The sequence below is a fragment of the Mesoplodon mirus genome (assembly GCF_964341445.2).
Source record: "Mesoplodon mirus genome assembly, chromosome: 19".
In the NCBI taxonomy this organism is placed as follows: Eukaryota; Metazoa; Chordata; class Mammalia; order Artiodactyla; family Ziphiidae; genus Mesoplodon; species Mesoplodon mirus.
Window position 1 is genome coordinate 58,982,256 of NC_138995.1, and position 17,770 is coordinate 59,000,025.

General features: G+C 51.1%; 1 protein-coding gene across 5 annotated transcripts in view; it reads right to left on the reverse strand.

Annotated features, from left to right (window-relative positions):
• Positions 1–17,770, reverse strand: part of VRK3 (VRK serine/threonine kinase 3) — a 43,752-nt gene that overhangs the window by 14,585 nt on the left and 11,397 nt on the right. For all 5 annotated transcript variants that reach the window (XM_082606518.1, XM_082606517.1, XM_082606520.1 and 2 more), the window contains 7 exons: positions 17,081–17,230; positions 15,530–15,724; positions 7,543–7,607; positions 6,156–6,222; positions 4,481–4,565; positions 4,099–4,204; positions 2,299–2,391 (listed from right to left, as the gene is read on the reverse strand). In XM_082606518.1, coding sequence (XP_082462644.1) covers positions 2,299–2,391; positions 4,099–4,204; positions 4,481–4,565; positions 6,156–6,222; positions 7,543–7,607; positions 15,530–15,724; positions 17,081–17,230 — 761 coding nt within the window. The remainder of the gene's footprint in view (positions 1–2,298; positions 2,392–4,098; positions 4,205–4,480; positions 4,566–6,155; positions 6,223–7,542; positions 7,608–15,529; positions 15,725–17,080; positions 17,231–17,770) is intronic.

The window sequence follows — 17,770 nt, forward strand, 5'->3', positions numbered from 1 at the left end:
GATTCTTATGTGTTATTTCAAATCATTTTCTTTAAATAATCAGTAAACACATGTGGTCCGGGAGGGGGCTCTAGTTTCCCACACATGGGTCACACTCTACCTCCTGCTGGGCACACAGCTTATTGCACTTTAACAGTGTATTAACTCTAGAGCCAGACAGACCAGGTTCCAATGCCAGCTTGGACCTTTACTGGCCATACAACTTTGGGCAAATTATGAAACTTCTCTGTGCTTTGATATCTCCATTTGTAACATGAAGATAATGATAGTCCTCACCTTGCAGGGTTGTTAGGAGGCTTAACAGAGTTTAAAACCAAAAGTCCTTATCTACTAGACACACACAGTTAGCCACATCAGCTTCTTAATGGCTGCATTAAAAAAAATTGAATTAATGTCTGCGTTGGGTCTTTGTTGCTGCGCACAGGCTTTCTCTAGTTGTGGTGAGCGGGGGCTACTCTTCACTGCAGTGCACGGCTTCTCACTGCAGTGGCTTCTCTTGTTGCAGAGCATGGGCCCTAGGCACGCAGGCTCAGTAGTTGTGGCGCACGGGCTTAATTGCTCCGCGGCATGTGGGATCTTCCTGGACCAGGGCTCAAACCCGTGTCCCCTGCATTGGCAGGAGGATTCTTAACCACTATGCCACCAGGGAAGTCCCTAATGGCTGCATCTTATTCTGCCGAATGGAGAGTAGACAACTGCTGGCTTTGTCCACGTGAGACCTACATCTTTTTCTTCTGGTCACAGTTTGTGATGGTTAACTTTATGTGTCAGCCTGACTGGGCCACAGGGTACCCAGACATGTAGCCAAAGGTTATTCTGGGTGTGTCTGTGAGGGTGTATCTGGATGAGATGAATATTTAAATCAGCAGACTGAATAAAACAGACTGCCCTCTCTAGTGTGCATGGGCCTCATCCAATCAGTTGAACAGAACACAGAGGCTGAGCGAAAGGAAATGCCTCCTGCCTGACCACTTGAGCTGAACATCAGCCTTTTCCTGCCTTTAGATTTGAACAGAAATATTGGCTCTTCTTGGGTCTCAAGCCTGCCAGCTTTCAGACTGGAAATCACACAATCAACTCTTCTAGTTTTCAGGCCTTTGGACTCTGACTAGCCCACATTATCAGCTCTCCTGGTCTCCAGCTTGCCGACTGCAGATCTAGGTCCCTAGATCAGCTTCCATAATTGTTTGAGTCAACTCCCTATAATAAATCTCTTTCTCTCTCTCTCTTATATATATACGCGCACACACACACACATACACATTCTATTGATTCTGTCTCTTTAGAGAGCTCTGACTAATATGGTTCCAGGATTTTTCTCTGGGATCACCCCTCTCCAATTCCAGTCCATGTGTCTGAGGTGGGGCTCACCTGATCTATTTCCACTGGGGTTGCTAAACTGAGAGGATTTGAGCCTCATTTGCTGGTGGTTATTTTGTCACCACAGGGAAGACAGTGTGCCTGATTATGAGCAATGCAAACACAAGAAGAGCCCAGAAATGGAAGAGCCAGCTTCCCAATGACAGGGTCTGAGTTCTTAGATTCAGCCATGCTTGAAGCCAGTGAAGCCCTAGATTTTTCCACTCCATGGAGCAATAAATTGCACTTGGCCCTTTTTAAACTTTTTTTTTTCTTTTTCTTTTTTGCTTAAGGCATGTTAAATTGGGTTTCTGTCATTAGCAGGAGTAATTACAATTTACTTTAAAATACTAATTAGTACTCTACTGGGAGCATATATTTGAGGTTTTCCAATTTTACTGTCACAATCAATGTTGTCAGGAACATTCTGTACATGTATCTTCGAATATATGGATAAGATACGTTCCTAAAAGAGGACCCGGTGGATCAAAAAACATAGGCATTTAAATTTTGACTGCTATATTCAAATTACCTTCCAAAAAGGTTGCCCATTTCATACTTCCAACAGTATATAAAGAATTCCTAGTTCCTTACATCCTTATCAGCAGGAGATATTATTTTTCTTTTTAATTTTGTTCACCCAAAGGGTAAAAATAGTGTATTTTAAGGGTAATTGCTATGACTATTAGGGAGGTTGAGCATCTTTTCATACATTTAACTAACCTGTGGATTACTTTTTCTATGAACTGCTTTTCCTATCCTTTGTCTATTTTTCTACTAAGTTACGTATCTCTTCTTATTTATTTGAAGGAACTCTTTATACATGATGGATAGCAATTCTTTGTCTGCAATAAGCACTGTGAAATAAATGCAGGTTTTGAGACAGGTGAGATCCTGAGCCCAGAGAGCCCCCAGGATGGGGGAGGACCTGGTTATTACCTGGCAAAAGTCCTCTGGATTCACAAAGATATTCTCAGCTGTCACATTGCCATGAACATACTCATTCCCATGGAGGAACTCAAGGGCATCCAGCTGGGGGGAAGAAAGCAAGCATCTCCATGAGCAGCGGGCTAACACAAAGAGGCTCTGATGCAAAGCTCCGGAGGGAACCCCCACTGTTGGGCCTGGGGTCACGTGGTGCTGCTTGTGATGGGGCTGGGGGTGGTGGTGGCGGTGGTCCAAGCCTGACTACTCCTAAGTGAAGCATCAGGAAGCCCACCCTGACAGCACACCTAAGCATGTCTTCTAATTAGGCTTTTGAAAAATTCAGCATTAAAGCTGATATTTGGTTTTCCATTGACCTCTTATGTCTATCTCTTAGCTGATCTCAGGAGGGGAAGAAGCTGGTTACTTATTGACCCCTCGCAAGAAAGAAAACCCAGCACTCATGTACATCAAAGAGGTGTTTTCTCATTTGCCCTAGGGAGCAGAAATACATTTATTTACATTAAATGAAATACAGTATATTTATATTACAGAAATACAGTAATTTACATTCTGATCTCTAGCTCTGACTTTTCCATTGAGCTCATATATTGAACTGCCCCGGTATTCCTTACATCTTGATTACAACCCAAGCCCCCGTCGACTCCAAGGCTCTACTGCCCACCAAGTTCTGCTTGTTCAAACTCTCCATCCCCACAGCCCAGCTCCTCCTCAGGCCTGGTCCTCTCTGTGCTGACCTCACCCAGCCTCCATCTCACCCCTCCAGCCCGTCCCCACACGGCCCACAGGGTCTTTCTACACCCAGAGCTGACCCTGCCTTTCCCCTATTCCCAATCCTCGCGTGGCTCCCCAGCACCCTCAGGACAGAGTCCCGGTCCCCCAGGTTGGTGTTCAAGGTCCTGCGTGATCTGGTCACTGCTGAGCTCTCCACACCAACCTCAGCTGTTACCTTTGCCCTCTACACGTCACACTGCGACACTCTGAGTGTAATGACCTTCAGGACTCACCTGATGTGTCACTCCCTTGCCACTTCCATCCCTCCAGCAATTGACACTGGGTCCTCTTATTCTCCGTCACTTCTAGTCAAAGCACTTTTCACAATCTGTGCAACTGTGATTTAATATCATCCTCTCCCACTAGACGTAAAAACCATGACTGTGCTGCCCCCCATGGTACTCTCAGCCCCTGGGACAGTGTCTGATTCCCAGCAGGGACCTGATAAATATTTAATGAAACGATGGATGAAGGAAGGAATGAATGAACAAAAGTCTTGTGCTCTCTCTCCCACACCAGCCTTTGCCTAAGCTATATCCTTGGCCTGGAATGTTCTCCCCATGCATCTCCACTCCTACTCTACCCAGCACCTTGCTATTTCCCACTCTTGACTTAGAAATGACCTCTACCAGGAAGTTCGACTGAGCCCCTCAGTTTAGGCTGGGCCCCTTCCTCCAACTGCTACGGTCTCCTCACGACACTTATCACTCTGGTTTTGTTTTTTTTGTTTTTTGTTTTTGGCCGCATTGCACGGCATGCAGGGTCTTAGTTCCCCAACCAGGGATTGAACCCGCGCCCCCTGCATTGGAAGTGCGGAGTCTTAACCACTGGACCGCCAGGGAAGTCCCACTTATCACTCTGGTTCTAACAGCCTGGTGTTCAGCTGTCTCGGTCACCGTGCTCGCCCCAGTGCCCAGCAGAGGGAGGTGCGGGCTGAACGAGTCAATGAGCAAACAGACCGATAAACTAGGACCCGGGGGGCTTCCTCTGGATGGGAGCCTGCAACTCTCAGGGACTTACCAGCCGGCAGGCCATCTGGAACACAGACCTCACTGACATCACGTGCTTCGGGCAGTCATCCAGGATCGACTGAAGGCTCCTCCCCAGGATGGGGAACACCAAGAACCTGGAAGACATGAGTGTCCCAGCAAGTGGGAGAGATGACCAGGGGAGGGGATGGAATACAGGCCACCAAGGATGGGGTGTGGCTGGGGGCTACCAGATCCCGGTCCTGGGTGAGATGAAGGGTTCGGATTGGTGGGGGACCAGCCTGGCTCAAGGCTGGGGGAAGGAAGGAAGCAACTATCTGGCCAATGGCTCCAGGGTCCCAGCCATGCCTGGGCATGTGAGAGGGAGAGAAAGGAAGGGGCCAGTGAGGCGAGTGGCAAGTGAAGTGACTCACCTGTACTTGTTCTGGTGAACGCCAAAACCGACGCAGGTGGGGATGGCCAGCTGGGGGGTCGAGTGCAGCTTTTTCCACTTGTTCACTGTGGGAGGCAGGGGCCTGAGAGGTTAGGGCCCACCTGGTCCTGCACCCACAATGGACAGCAGCCCGTTCGCAGACCAGAAGCAGAGCGCGCCCGAGCCCAGGCCACACACTGGGTCTCCTGGTTGGTGATGTCGCCTCTGTGGGTGTGTGACAGCGAGGGGGGTGGCGAGGGGGTGACGACAGGGGGTGTGAACATGGGAGAAAGCCCTGACAAATCTGGAGTGTGTGGAAGGGGTAAGAGTGACAGTGTAACCTCTGAATTCCCATGTAGAGCTAATGAGATCGGGGAGTGTCTAAACTGGTCAAGGTGTCACTACATGTCCGCCCACCTTCCAGGATCTCAGTCGGATGGTACAGATCCAGCGGTGTGCTGATAAAAGTTTAACAGCTGGTTGTCTGGGGAAAGATAGCCCTGACTTATCGTGTTTGCTGATTTCTGTGGTCTAAATACTTCCCAGTATGGCCAGTTTCAAGCTACCAATGTGGTATCGTGGAAGACTGAGTTGGAAAGAGAAGCAGTAGCGTGCCCTTACGTGGTATTTCCACCACACAGGTACAGTGACCGCAAACAACCCCAAGAACATAGAGAGTAGGGGCTTCCCCGGCGGTCCAGTGGGTAGGACTCCGCGCTTCCACTGCAGGGGGCATGGGTTCAATTCCTGGTCGGGGAACTAAGATCCCACACACCAAGAGGCATGGCCAAAAAAAAAAAGTCTAGATGATAGAAAATGTAGACAAATAATTAGGAAGGGATGAGCTTTGAGTATTTATTACCCTTGCTCTTAATCTGGCTGTAAATTGCTAAAATTAATTTATGATGGCTATGTTTTATTTATTTATTTATTTATTTATTTAAGATGGCTATGACTGAAAGCTTGGAGGGCAAGTTTATTATTATTATTATTATTATTTTTTTTTTTTTTTTTTTTTTTTGCGGTACGCGGGCCTCTCACTGTTGTGCCCTCTCCCGTTGCGGAGCACAGGCTCCGGATGCACAGGCTCAGCGGCCATGGCTCACGGGCCCAGCCGCTCCGCGGCATGTGGGATCTTCCCAGACCGGGGCACGAACCCGCGTCCCCTGAATCGGCAGGCGGACTTTCAACCACTGCCACGCCACGCCACCAGGGAAGCCCAAGTTTATTATTTTTAAAAATATTTATTTATTTATTTGGCTGTGCTGGGTTTTAGTTGCAGCACGCAGGATCTTCATTGTGGCATGTGGGATCTTTAGTTGTGGCATGCAGGATCTAGTTCTCTGACCAGGGACTGAACCCAGGCCCCCTGCATTGGGAGCGTGGAGTCTTAACCACTGGGCCACCAGGGAAGTCTGATGGCTATGTTTTAATAACTGGCTTTCAGTATTTGTGAAAATTTAATACTTGGCACTCAAGAGCTGGTATGACAAGCCAGCCTCAGCCCACTGTCCGCTGTCTGTCCTCTGGGGCCTGAGGCCCGAGGGGTGATGGGAGCAAACCTGGGCCTTTAATTTAATCCCCACCCTTCCTACACCTTCAGGGAGAAGCCAGTTGTTTTGACCAAGCTGGTACCCCCAACTCTTCCCCCACTTGCCCACTTCCCTGAGGAATACCTTGCAAAGGCTTGGCGGCCCGCTGGAAGAAGTTCTGCTCGTTGAACAAGCGCCCATCCTTGGCATCCTAGTGGAGGAGGACAGGGGAAAAGGCTGTCACACTGGAATCTCTCAGGCAAGGGCTCCAAGGTCATCACTGGCCATGGATTACCCCAGGGTAATGCCAGCAATAACCCAGGTTCCCGAAGTCCTGAACATCAAAACCAAATTCCCTAGGGTGCTCCATGTGAACACATATCAGAGACTTTGAGTCACTGCCCAGGTTCCTTTTCTTTTACAGTAGGATCTACAAGTTTTCCCTGGACACACGCCCTTCAGCTAAAAACTACATTTCACAGTCTCCCTTGCAGTGAGGAATGCCCACATGACCAAGTTCTGGCCAATGGGGACGTGAGCAGAAGAGATATGGGCAACTTCCAGGTTACGCCCTTAAAGGGCTAGGGCAGGCTCTCCCCTTCCTCTTTTCCTGTTCCAATTGGCTGGAATGCAGATGAGATGGTAGGAGGTGGAGCAGCCATCTCAGCCCATGAGACGAACGTTATAGATTGAGGGGCCTGGAGCAACAAGATAGAAGGAAAGTAAGCCCCTGGTTTATGGAACCATCATATCAGCCCTGGACCACTGCCCCAGACTGTTAAATGGAAAAGCAATAAAACATACTTGTTTAAGCCATAACTAACATTGGGTCATTTTTTCCAAGCAGTCAAACCAAATATTTTAATTAAACACAACTAGTACAGCTGGGTTCTTCAGAGCACAGGGTCAAAGAGAACTGGGTTCAAATCTCAGCTCTGTCATTCACTCATTCTTTCTATAAAGCACCTATTATGTGCCTAGTATTGTTCTGGGCATTGTCAATACAGTAGTGAACAAAGCAACTTGCATAATGGGCATCCTGGGCAAGCGACCGAGCCTTTATTTCCTCATCTATTAAATGGGAAACACAGTAACCACCCCACAGGTTTGATTATGAAACTCTTAGCCCAGGGTTGGGCACAGGACAGGCTCTCAACAAGCAGGTGCTATCACTCATCTGCGAGCCTGGTTCAGGAGCACTCGCTCTGAACCACTCACACGGCCTCCATCTAGGGCCAAGGGAGGGCACCGACCCAGCCGTCCCAGGTTTCGGGCTCTTGCCCAGACACACAGCCAGAAAGCGTCAGAGCCAGGGCTCGTGGGTGGACCCGACTGCGGTTTCTGAGGGGCCCCATGTAGAAGAACCCAAGGCCCAGAGGGAAACGTGCCCCACCCAAGGCCCCACTGCTCCTTGCAGGCCAAGGCTGTGCTCTCCGGCTTGCCCAGCCCACAGAGGGGCTTGGAGGTCAGTGGTGCACTTGCTAAAGCCCCAGGCCCTCCCCTCAGTGCTGCTCCCCCAGGGGCCACTCACTAGTTTAAGTGAGAATCTTTGTTTCTGGGGACTTGACTCGCAGGCAAAGGTGGCGTTGGGCTCAGCTGTGGATGGACAAAATGAGCAAGGTTATTATCTAGAGGGAAGGTGAGGGTCATTGTCCTCAGAGCAACGAGCAGCAGTTGCGGTTAATGGAGTCCCACAGGGTCAAGTGCATTCTCGACTTTCATGACCTGCTCCTTCCTACTTTAAAACAGCTTCTTTCTTTCTCTCTCTGTTAACACACAGCTGTGCACAAAAGGTAATTAACCGCGAGACTGCTCTCCTCGGAAAGGCCTGCCCGCAAGGCTGAACCTCGGCTGGTGTCTGCCAATCAGCTGGGAAGCTTCTAGGATTCCTAACCAATAAAAGGGGCTCCCGGCGCCCAAACCGTTATGCTGAACACCTGCTTTCCTTCTGAGAGTAGAATTTTGGTACCTGCCAGGCAGAGGGTGCCTGTGGGACCAGCATCCAATAAAAACCCTGGGCACTGAGTCTCTAATGAGCGTCCTTCCAATGAGCATTTCATGTGATGTCATACCTTGTTATGCATCCCGTGTGACTCCAAGGGGAGGGGACTCTGGAAGCTGGCGCTGGTTCCCCGGACTTACCCCCATGTGCCTTATCCCTTTGCTGACTGTGCTGTGTCCTTCTGCTGTAATCAATTATGACATGAGTATGACTAGAGGCAGATGCCTGTGGGTCCCCCCAGTGAATCACTGAACCCGGGGGTGGTCCTGGGGCCCCTGACTCAGCAGCATACTGCATTTGTCTGCATATATGGGTGTGTGGCTGAACCACAGTGACTCCATCTTGTCTGGGTCATCTTAGGCCCACTGTCCTACCCCCTCCCCTTTCTGCGTGGCAGAGCTCTAGCCTACTCATGAGGAACGCACCCAAGCCAGATAAGTTCCTGATTAACTTTAAGCCTTCCTCTGAAAACTGGAAGAATGACTTTTGCCGACACAGATGGTTCACGGTCCACGAGGAATAATGGTTATGAGACCCCCCAGGGGAAGGAAAAACCCGGTTCCTGTTGGCGCAGACGTGCTTCTCCCTTAGAAGTCAGGTTCTATCTTTAGCTTTGGCCCCTTTAAATCCCCCTGTACCCCTTCTGGCAGCACAGAGTGCAGTTGCAAATGCTTCCAGATCGCTGTCCGCAGGATCCTACCCGTATGTAAGGTACCCACAATAAACTTCGTAACTGTACTTTATGGAGCTGTCCACTTCGTTTTCTTCGATCTCAAAGTTCCTTTTCAGCTCAGGGGATACTATTCAATATCCCCGTCTTTGAACAATGCATAAGTACCGTGTGATGGACACAGATCCCCTTGGAGGAGGACCTGTTCCCCTAGCCCCACGCAACCAGGGGAGGCCACTGCAGCAGCCTTCAGCCCCTCAGGGATGCCCTCAGCTGCAAGTCCCAGGGCGGCCCATAGCCAAAGGCTGATGGAGGGGGATATAAAGGCCCAGCCGTGTTGGCCTAACTCAGAACCACATTGAAGGACCGCTTCTGCTCCAGAGCCCCCATGGGGCCAGCCGAGGCGATCCCTGGGCTGCACCACCGCCTATTTCTGCCCCCTGCCCCACCACTTCCTTCCCCTCCCCCCTGCAGGAGCTGGTCCCTGGGGCACTTCCTCATCAACTCCCTACATGCTTGCCCCATCCTGCTTAATTACAAACCCTGCAAAGTCTACTGCACGCGCTAAGGGTGGGCTTTACACACATTGTTTCCTCTAGTGCTCAGGACAGCCCTAGGAAGGTCTAAGACCATGTTATCGTTATTACTATTATGGTGGCGGTCGTTGTTAGCTCCATTTTTTTTTTTTTTTTGCGGTACGCGGGCCTCTCACTGCTGTGGCCTCTCCCGTTGTGGAGCACAGGCTCCGGACGCACAGGCTCAGCGGCCATGGCTCACGGGCCCAGCCGCTCCGCGGCGTGTGGGATCCTCCCGGACCGGGGCACGAACCCGCGTCCCCTGCATCTGCAGGCGGACTCTCAACCACTGCGCCACCAGGGAAGCCCCATTTTTTTTTTTTTAAGAGAGAAATGGAAAATTTTATTTGAGCCAAATTTGAGGATTATAACCTGGGAAAAGCATCTCAGAAAGCTCTGAGAACTGTTCCCTGTTAGCTCCACTTGACGGACGAGACGAGAAAGCCGAAGCTTAGTGAGGCCAAGTGACACGGGAGGCTTTGTGCCACGTAGATCTGGTCTCAAGCCCAGCCCCTCCATCAACTCCGTGACTTGGTGTGAGGTGCTAAACCTGTCTGGGCCTCTGCCCCATGTCAGTAAAGTAGGACTAATGAAGCCCACCCCTGAGACTGGATGCAAGGATTCAGAGGGGTCAGTAGGAATAACAACAGTACCAGCTGAGCAGGAATCATAGCCAGCTTCACCCGTTTTTGTTTTTGGCCATGCTGCATGGCGTGTGGGATCTTAGTTCCCTGACCAGTGACTGAACCTGGGCCCTTGGCAGTAAAAACATGGAGTCTTAACCACTGGACCGCCAGGGAACACCCCAGCTTCACCCTTTGTAATAGCTGCTCAATGACGCCCCCACCACAGCCCAGCATCACACTGGGCACCCCGGGAGCGCTCAGTGTGTGGCAGCTTTTAAAATATAATCAGCCGCGGGCCCACAGCTGGTGAGTGGCAGAGCGGCTCTGGCCTAGGTCTAGCTCACTCCCAGGAGCTCATGAACCGAGCCATCGCCATCCGTCCCAGCCGGCTCTCGGCGTCCTCCTCCCTTTTCTCTCCTTTCCCACCCTTCCTAACCATCCAGGTTGGTGTTGTCTGAGACACTGAGCTAAGGGGCAGGGAGGTGACAAAGTTACCTAGAAGCCACCCTTGCCTTCAAGAAGCTCTAGCTGGAGCTGGGCAGGAACCAGGGCTTACAGATTTAAGGCCAAAGGTGACCTGAGCCCAGCCTAAAGGAGGGAGATGTGGAAAGATCATGGATCCTGGGGGAGAGAGGCGTCCTTCCCACCTGTGGGGAGGGGGTTTGGGGGGCATCTTTGAGGGGCATGCAGGAAATGGCTGGGGCACCTCTCAGGCATAAGAACAGTACCTGCCTCAGAGTTACCTCAAGGTCCGAGGAAAAGCCCCACTCAACGAACCACATGCCTGACACTCAGAAGCAGGCAGAACAGCTGGCAATTTAAATACGCTTTTCTTGCACTGCTCTGCAGGTCATGAAGGGCTTTTCCCCTCCACCCTTCTCACTGGCCCTCCCGCCGACTGCTGGGGAGTCAGCTGGGCGATTCCCATTACAGAGAGGAATCGACGGAGGAGCAAGGGCAGTGGGCTTGGCCGAGGGCCTCAGCAGAGCCGGGCTGTAAACCTGGCTCCAGACCCTGCGACCTGAGAGACCCCTGCTTGATGCAAACCTGATACGTGTATGGAAAGTCCCTACGTGTGACAAATGCAGACAGGGGTGTGGCAGGCAGGCAGGTGGGAGCCTCTGAAGGCCAAGAGACAGGCGACATTGAACTCAGAGCAACAATGCTGCGCTGGAATCCAACATAACCAGAATAACAACAGGAGGCGTTTATACGGTGCTTTTGCTATTTTCCTGCTCATCGTTCTACTCATTTAACTCTCACAACGACAACCCCGTGAGGTCGGTGTTACTACACTCTCCATTTTGCAGGTGAGGAAACTGAGGCGCAAGGTCATGACATCCCTCGAGGATGATCAGACAACAAGCAGCCGGCAGAGGCAGAAGGCTAACTCAGCTGGTCTGCCTGTGCTTTCCCACCTCCCCAAACCTGGCTGGGGACTCCGGGCATCCCATGCCCCACCGTCAGCAACACCAGGATCCTGACGCTTCCTGCGAGGGTTTCCAGCCTCCCAGTCTTTGCCTGTGCCGTGCCTCTGCCTGGCCTGCCCTTCTCTGGCCCAACCTTTGTTTTGGGCACAGCTGAAAGGTGCTTAATAAAAGAACAGTGATTCCACCTGACAGTTACCAGCTGACAGGGTCTCTCTGTCTTTGAAGGGCACGTCTGGGACGGCCTGACTCAGTGGTTCTCAACCGTGGGCGGTTCTGCCCCCCAGTGGGCGTCTGGCCATGTCTGGAGACAGTTTTGGTTGTCAAGACTGGGAGAGGGGATGGGTAAAGGTCGAGGATGCTGCCAAGCACCCTATCGTGCACAGGACGGCCCCCACAATGAACGCCAAAGGTGCCGGGGCTGAGAGTTTACTGCGTACTTAAAACAAGCCCTAAAGGACCCCTGGGGGACCCCTCGAAAAGGAAGGCAACCATTCTCCCAGAGCAGCTGAAACCGAGGACCAGGGAGAGGCTCAGGGCTGCCACTGGGAGAAATACGCTGTGTTAAGGGGCTGCAGGTGGAGAGAACCAATGGCGAGTCTTTGTAGGTGTGATTAAATTAAGGGTCCTGTGCTGTGGGGACTGTCTTGGATGATCCAGGGGGCCCTAATGTAATCCTACAAGCGTCCTTATAAAGAGGGAGGCAGAGGGAGATTTGACCACAGAAGAGGAGAAGGCGATGTGATGGTGGAAGCAGAGCCTGGGGTGACGTGCTTTGAGGATGGAGGAAGGGGCCACAAGCCGAGGGATGCAGGCAGCCTCTGGGAGCTGAACAGGCAAGGAAACGGATTTGCCTCTAGAGCCTCTTGGAAGGACTAGCCCTACTCATATCTCTCTATTTTTTAAAAATTTCATTTTTATGGCCGCAACGCACAGCATGCAGGTTCTTAGTTCCCTGACCAGGGATCGAACCTGTGCCCTCTGCAGTGGAAGTGCGGAGTCTTAACCACTGGACCACCAGGGAAGTCCCTTCACCCGTATCTTAACTTTAGCTCCGTGAGACTGATTTCAGTCTTGTGACCTCCACAACTAGAAGAGAATAAATGTGTGCTGTCTTCAGCCACTAAGTTTGTGGTGATTTGTGATGGTGGCCACAGGAAATGAATACAAGCCCTGAACCTCCATCCACAGGGGGGCAGGCCGGGACTTGAATCCCAGTTGCTTCTCAGAAACAACTCTCCACGCATACCGCAGCTGCAGGGATTTACATGGTTGCCTCGGTGATAGGTCTCCCAAGCTGGGCCAGGGAGACCAGGGAGGATGACGTTATAATTCAGTGTTTCACAGAGTAAGAGAGTGTGCCAACTCACAGGGCTGTTATGGGAATCAGGTGAGTTAACAGACATAAAGAACTTAGTGGGGGGGCCCAGAGTGGGCTGGAAGTGTCAGCTGCTATAATAAAAATCACCATTCTGGTTGCTGCTGTTGTTTTACTCTCACTGTTTTCAACTACATCTTCCCGACTGGTGCGAACTGGCAGAAGCCAAAGGCAACCTGTCCTGGGGTAATGCCACTCTGAGGCACATCCACATGCAGCCCCCTCCCCATTGTGCCCGAGCCAGCACCCGGGCCTCACACCGGGCAGGTATCTGCGGGAGAATGAATGATGCTGGCGGGCGGGGAAGGGGTCTGATCAAACAACCCGAGACACAAAAGGTGAAGACACACGGCCCAGAGCATTTCCTTCCTAACCTTCCCCTGTGGGTTTCTGATGTGAGGACACAGCTGGTTTCTTCCCTTCAGATGCCTCCTGCCTTGTTGGTCTTTCCTCTCCCTCTTGCTTCCGGGCCCTCTGGGCCTCTCCCCAGCCTTCTCTCTCCCCAGCCTTTCTTGTTGTTGGTTCTGCCCCTCTATCCTTTCTCTTCCTCTCGTTCCTTCTCACCCCGATTCCCTCCTCCTCCCTCCTCCCCTCCCTCCCTCTCTTGTGGTGTAATGGTTACGAATTACACCTAGGTTCAAATCCCAGCTCTGTCACTTTAAGGCTGTGTGACCTTGGGCGAGTGGCTTCCCCTCTCTGTGCTCCAGCTGTAAGATGAAGTAACACGAGTGCCTCCCTCCTAGCGTGGCTGGGAGCATTAAATGGGCCCCGGAACCGCGCCTGGCATGGAGTGAGTGCTCCCTCGTGTCCCTTTATGCTCTCCTCTCTCCCTCCCTCGCCCTGTCCCTCCATGACTAATGCTACCTGCCTCCGCCTGAGGAGACCCCTTTACCGTTTTCCAAGCTCACCGCCTCTGTCCCTTCTCACCATTTGGGACCAACAGCCCCAGGAGGTGGGCAGGACACCATCTCTCACTTTCCCAACTGGGACAACAAGGCAGAGCTGCTCGCCCAGGATCACTCAGTGTGCCAGAGCCAAGTCACGACCCCACCTGGGTCTGTTTCTTTTTTTTTTGGCCTTACCGCACGGCACGTGGAATCTTACCTCCCTGTCCAGGGATCGAACCCAGGTCCTCTGCAGTGGAAGCGCAGAGTCCTAACCACTGGACCACCAAGGAAGTCCCCACCTGGGTCTGTCTCAAATGTGGCTGCCCTGTCCTCCTGCCCAGGCTCTGAGGCAGGATGGCCAACCTGAGGCTCGAAATTGCCGGCACCTGTGTCTGGCCGGCCGGTGCTTCCAAATCAGAGATTTCCTCTCAAAATCCCGATCTCTGGCTTTTCCTGCAAGCTTGGAAGCTCTCTGGAGCCAGATCTCTGTCTAGTCATTAACACCCCTGGGCTTCATTTTCCTTACCTAGAAAATGGGGATAATGACCTTGCTGACGTCATGAGGCTGTCGTGAGAATTAAACGGTTTAAGAAGTATAAAGCAAACGTATGTCCACGTGAAAACCTGTACATGCACGATCACAGCAGCATTCTTCATCATGGCCTGGAGTGGACACAGTCCAAACATCCACCAACTGATAAACAGATCAACCAGATGTGATATATACACACCCTGGAATCTTATTCGGCCATAAAACAGAAGGAAGTTCTGACAAAGGTGACAACATGGTTGGACCTTGAAAACATCGTGCTGAGGGGAAGAAGCCAGACACAAAAGGCCACAGAGAGTATCACTCCATTTATCTGAAATGTGCAGAATAGGCAAATCCATAGAGACAAAGTAGATTAGTGGTTGCCAGGGGCTGGCGAGGGGAGGAGGATGAGAGTAACTGGTAAAGGTACAGGGTTTCCTTTTGGGGTGACAGAAATACTCTGGAACTAGATGGTGGTGACGGATGCGCACCATCGTGAATGTACTAAAACCCACTGAACTGTAGACTTTAAAATGGTGAATCTTATGTTATATGAATTTTATCTCAATTTTAAAAAATGCAAAAACCCTCATAAAACCACATAAAGTGCTTAGAACAAGGCCTGGCCTGGAGTAAGTACTCAGTTAATGCTAGGCTGATTAATACTAACATTTCCAGTGCAGTTATTTTGTCCTTCATTGTAACACGTTGTCTTGCTGGCATTTTTTGTTTAACGATTGTTTTATTTAACTTTTAAGCCCAGCCCTGCTTCTTCCCATCCCACGGATAAGAAAGCCTGGAGCTCCCTCTTTTGGTGACAGCAGAGATTCAAACCACATGAGGCCCTGGCCCGGGCAGAACCCTCACCCCAGCCCTGTCCCTTAACCACAGTAAAAACCGGGGCTAGGTGCTCTTCCTTGTTCTCACAGAGCTTCTCCCCCCACCAGAGATCTCAATTACGCAAGCAGTAAACGTTTCATATCCTCATCGGTCTCAACATTCAAACCAAATTTGGAGGAAGGGTCCATCCTATCTCTGCAGGACAGACAGAACAGTGATCACTGTCCTTATCTTCCAGCCACCCTGGGCCTGCACTCCCACGTGACAACAGTAGGTCGCGGTGGAGAAGAGTGTCCTCTTTATCCAGGGCACATGCGCTTTGGTTGGCCACAGTCCCCACCACTCCCAATCGCCTGACTCCCAGCCTCCTGCACTCATTCACTCTACCTTCCCAGCTGCTGTAGGTGCATAGGTTTGCAGTCCCAGCTCCAAGAGAGAGCTGCCTCGAGGCAGGTCTGCAGCTGGGATACGGCTCCATCTCCATTCTCAGAAAGTGGTTCCCTCCCCTTTGCCTTGGCTCCAAGATGGCCCGACCCAGCCCAGCCCAGCCCAGCACCTGCCCACCTGTGGACAGAGTGTACCTTCATAGAGAATGCCCTGGCCATCCCTGCTCTGGAGGCATCTCAGCTTCCAGTGCCAGCCACTCTTGTCTATCAGCACCGTCCCCTCTGGCAAAGCCTTGAGCGAGGTGGTCACCCGGCTCCGCTTCAGTGTCTGAGGGCTCTGCCTGGTTGTCTGAGGGCTGCTCCGGGAGGTTGGGGATCTGCTCCAGCACCCTGCAGGAGGATGGTGAGGATAAAGAAAAGGCGGCATCCGGGAGAAAAAAGTTGGGTGGGTAATCAGACGGCGCTCATAATACTGTTCATTTATTCATTTGTCCATTCAACAAAAGCTTCCTCGGACCTTTCACGGATCCTGTGTGCTGAAGCTGGGGACCCGGACATGAGTTGGATCTGGACCCTTCCCTCGGGAGCCTCTAATTTGGTGGGGGAGACTGACCTGAACACAGCTGGTCAGAACTGAGTCTGAGACAGGGCAGTACAGAGGAATATGAGAAAGAGACTGACTGTGCCTGCAAAAGTCAGGAGAGGCTTCGTGGAGGAGGGGACATTTGAGTTGGGTCCTATTGGATGAGTAGAAGTTTGCCAGAGAGGAAAAAAAAAAACATGCTAGACATTCAACCCAAAACATCCTAAAACAGGACCTGGCTTTGTGCTGAGCATGAAGAGGGGCCAGACATTTGTTAGACTGAGGCCCTGCCCTTGAGGGGCTCCTAGACTGGCAAGACAATGCAGGCGGTGTGGTGAGATAGGGACACAGGAAAAGATATTCCCTGCTTCACTCCTCCCAGCCGCCATCCACCCAAGGTACAGATGGGAAGAGGCCGTGGGGCCCAGAGAATAACAAGGGAGAAAGAGGAGACACCGAAGGGCTGTGACTTGAGATCCGAAGACCCAGTGGGAAGGAGACGGGCATATGGTCCTCACCCTTCCCTGCTCACTGGCTGGCACAGGGCTTACACAAATGAGTCCACCCAGTCCCTGTCCACGGGGGACTCTCAGTCCAGCAAGCGAGGCAGAAAGGGACATGGAGCCTGGAGGAGACATGAACTCAAATGAGGACATCACTGGCACCGTGGGAGCCCGGACAAAGAGGACAAAGAGAGGGTCTGGAGGGAGATGAGGTGGACTTGATCCAGCCTATGGCATTCAGGAAAGGCTTCCTAGAGATCTGACCCTGAGTGCTGGAAAGAAGAGAGGCCCCTGGGCTGAAGGAACAGACATAGCCAAGACGAGAAGCTGAAAACCCTAAAAAGTTATTTCCAAAAGTGAGTTTTCTGTGTACAGGGTTGTGGTGAGAGATAAAGGAGGAACCAGACCATAGTCTCAGAGGTCAGGCTGAAGAGCCCAAACAGTGGGGCGATGGGGACGGTAGGGGGCTGGGAGCAGGGAGGGATGAGGTCACCTCTGGCCATGTAGAGATGGACTGGAGGGGGAGCCTGTGGGCTGAAAGGTGGGGGAGGATCCTGGGAGGAGGGTCCAAGCAGGCGTATGTGATGCCTGAGCAGAGGCATGATGCCTCAAACATTGTCAGATGACCCTCCTTTTCCCCATACTGAGCATAACTCTCACCTTTGGGTTTCTCACAGGTACTCAAGGTATCTTCAGATTTAGAACTGTCACCTTCTGAGAGAAGGGATGATGGGGGAGAGGAAGCACAGATGAGCCATTTCACTTTCTTGGGAGATATTTCAGAACTGGTGTTGCTCCTTTTCCTTGAGCCTAGAGAAAGGAAGACCGAATGCAGACTGGAGTTACAGAAGTCCTTTCCAGGAACCATTAAACCAGAAACCCTGAGGTCATATTCAACACTCTTCCCTTTGACCCTCACAGCCAAGTTTTACTCCTATCACCTAAATAATGTAAACAAACTTTCCTTTGTTTTAGTTATTCTTTCCTAAGAGAGGCTTGGCCTCTCTTTTATATCCTCAAGCACTTTATCACAGTATGGTCTTCTTTAGGTAATTTCTTCAGATCTGTCTTCCAGTTCACTGTTCTCCTTCAGAGAGTGTCTAGTCTGGAGTTTAAACCATCCAATGAGTTTCTGATTGCCATGATGATATTTATTTTTATCATCAAAGATTTTATTTGGTTCTTTTAAAATCTGCCTAATCGTTTCTAACTAGCTTTTGTTCCTTCACTGTACCTTCAATTACTTCTTTTATTTCCGTAAACATAATAAATGTGCTTTGTACATATTCTCATCTGTTAATTCCAAGGTCTCTGGTCATTGCAGGTCTGATTCTATAGTTTGTGTTTCTC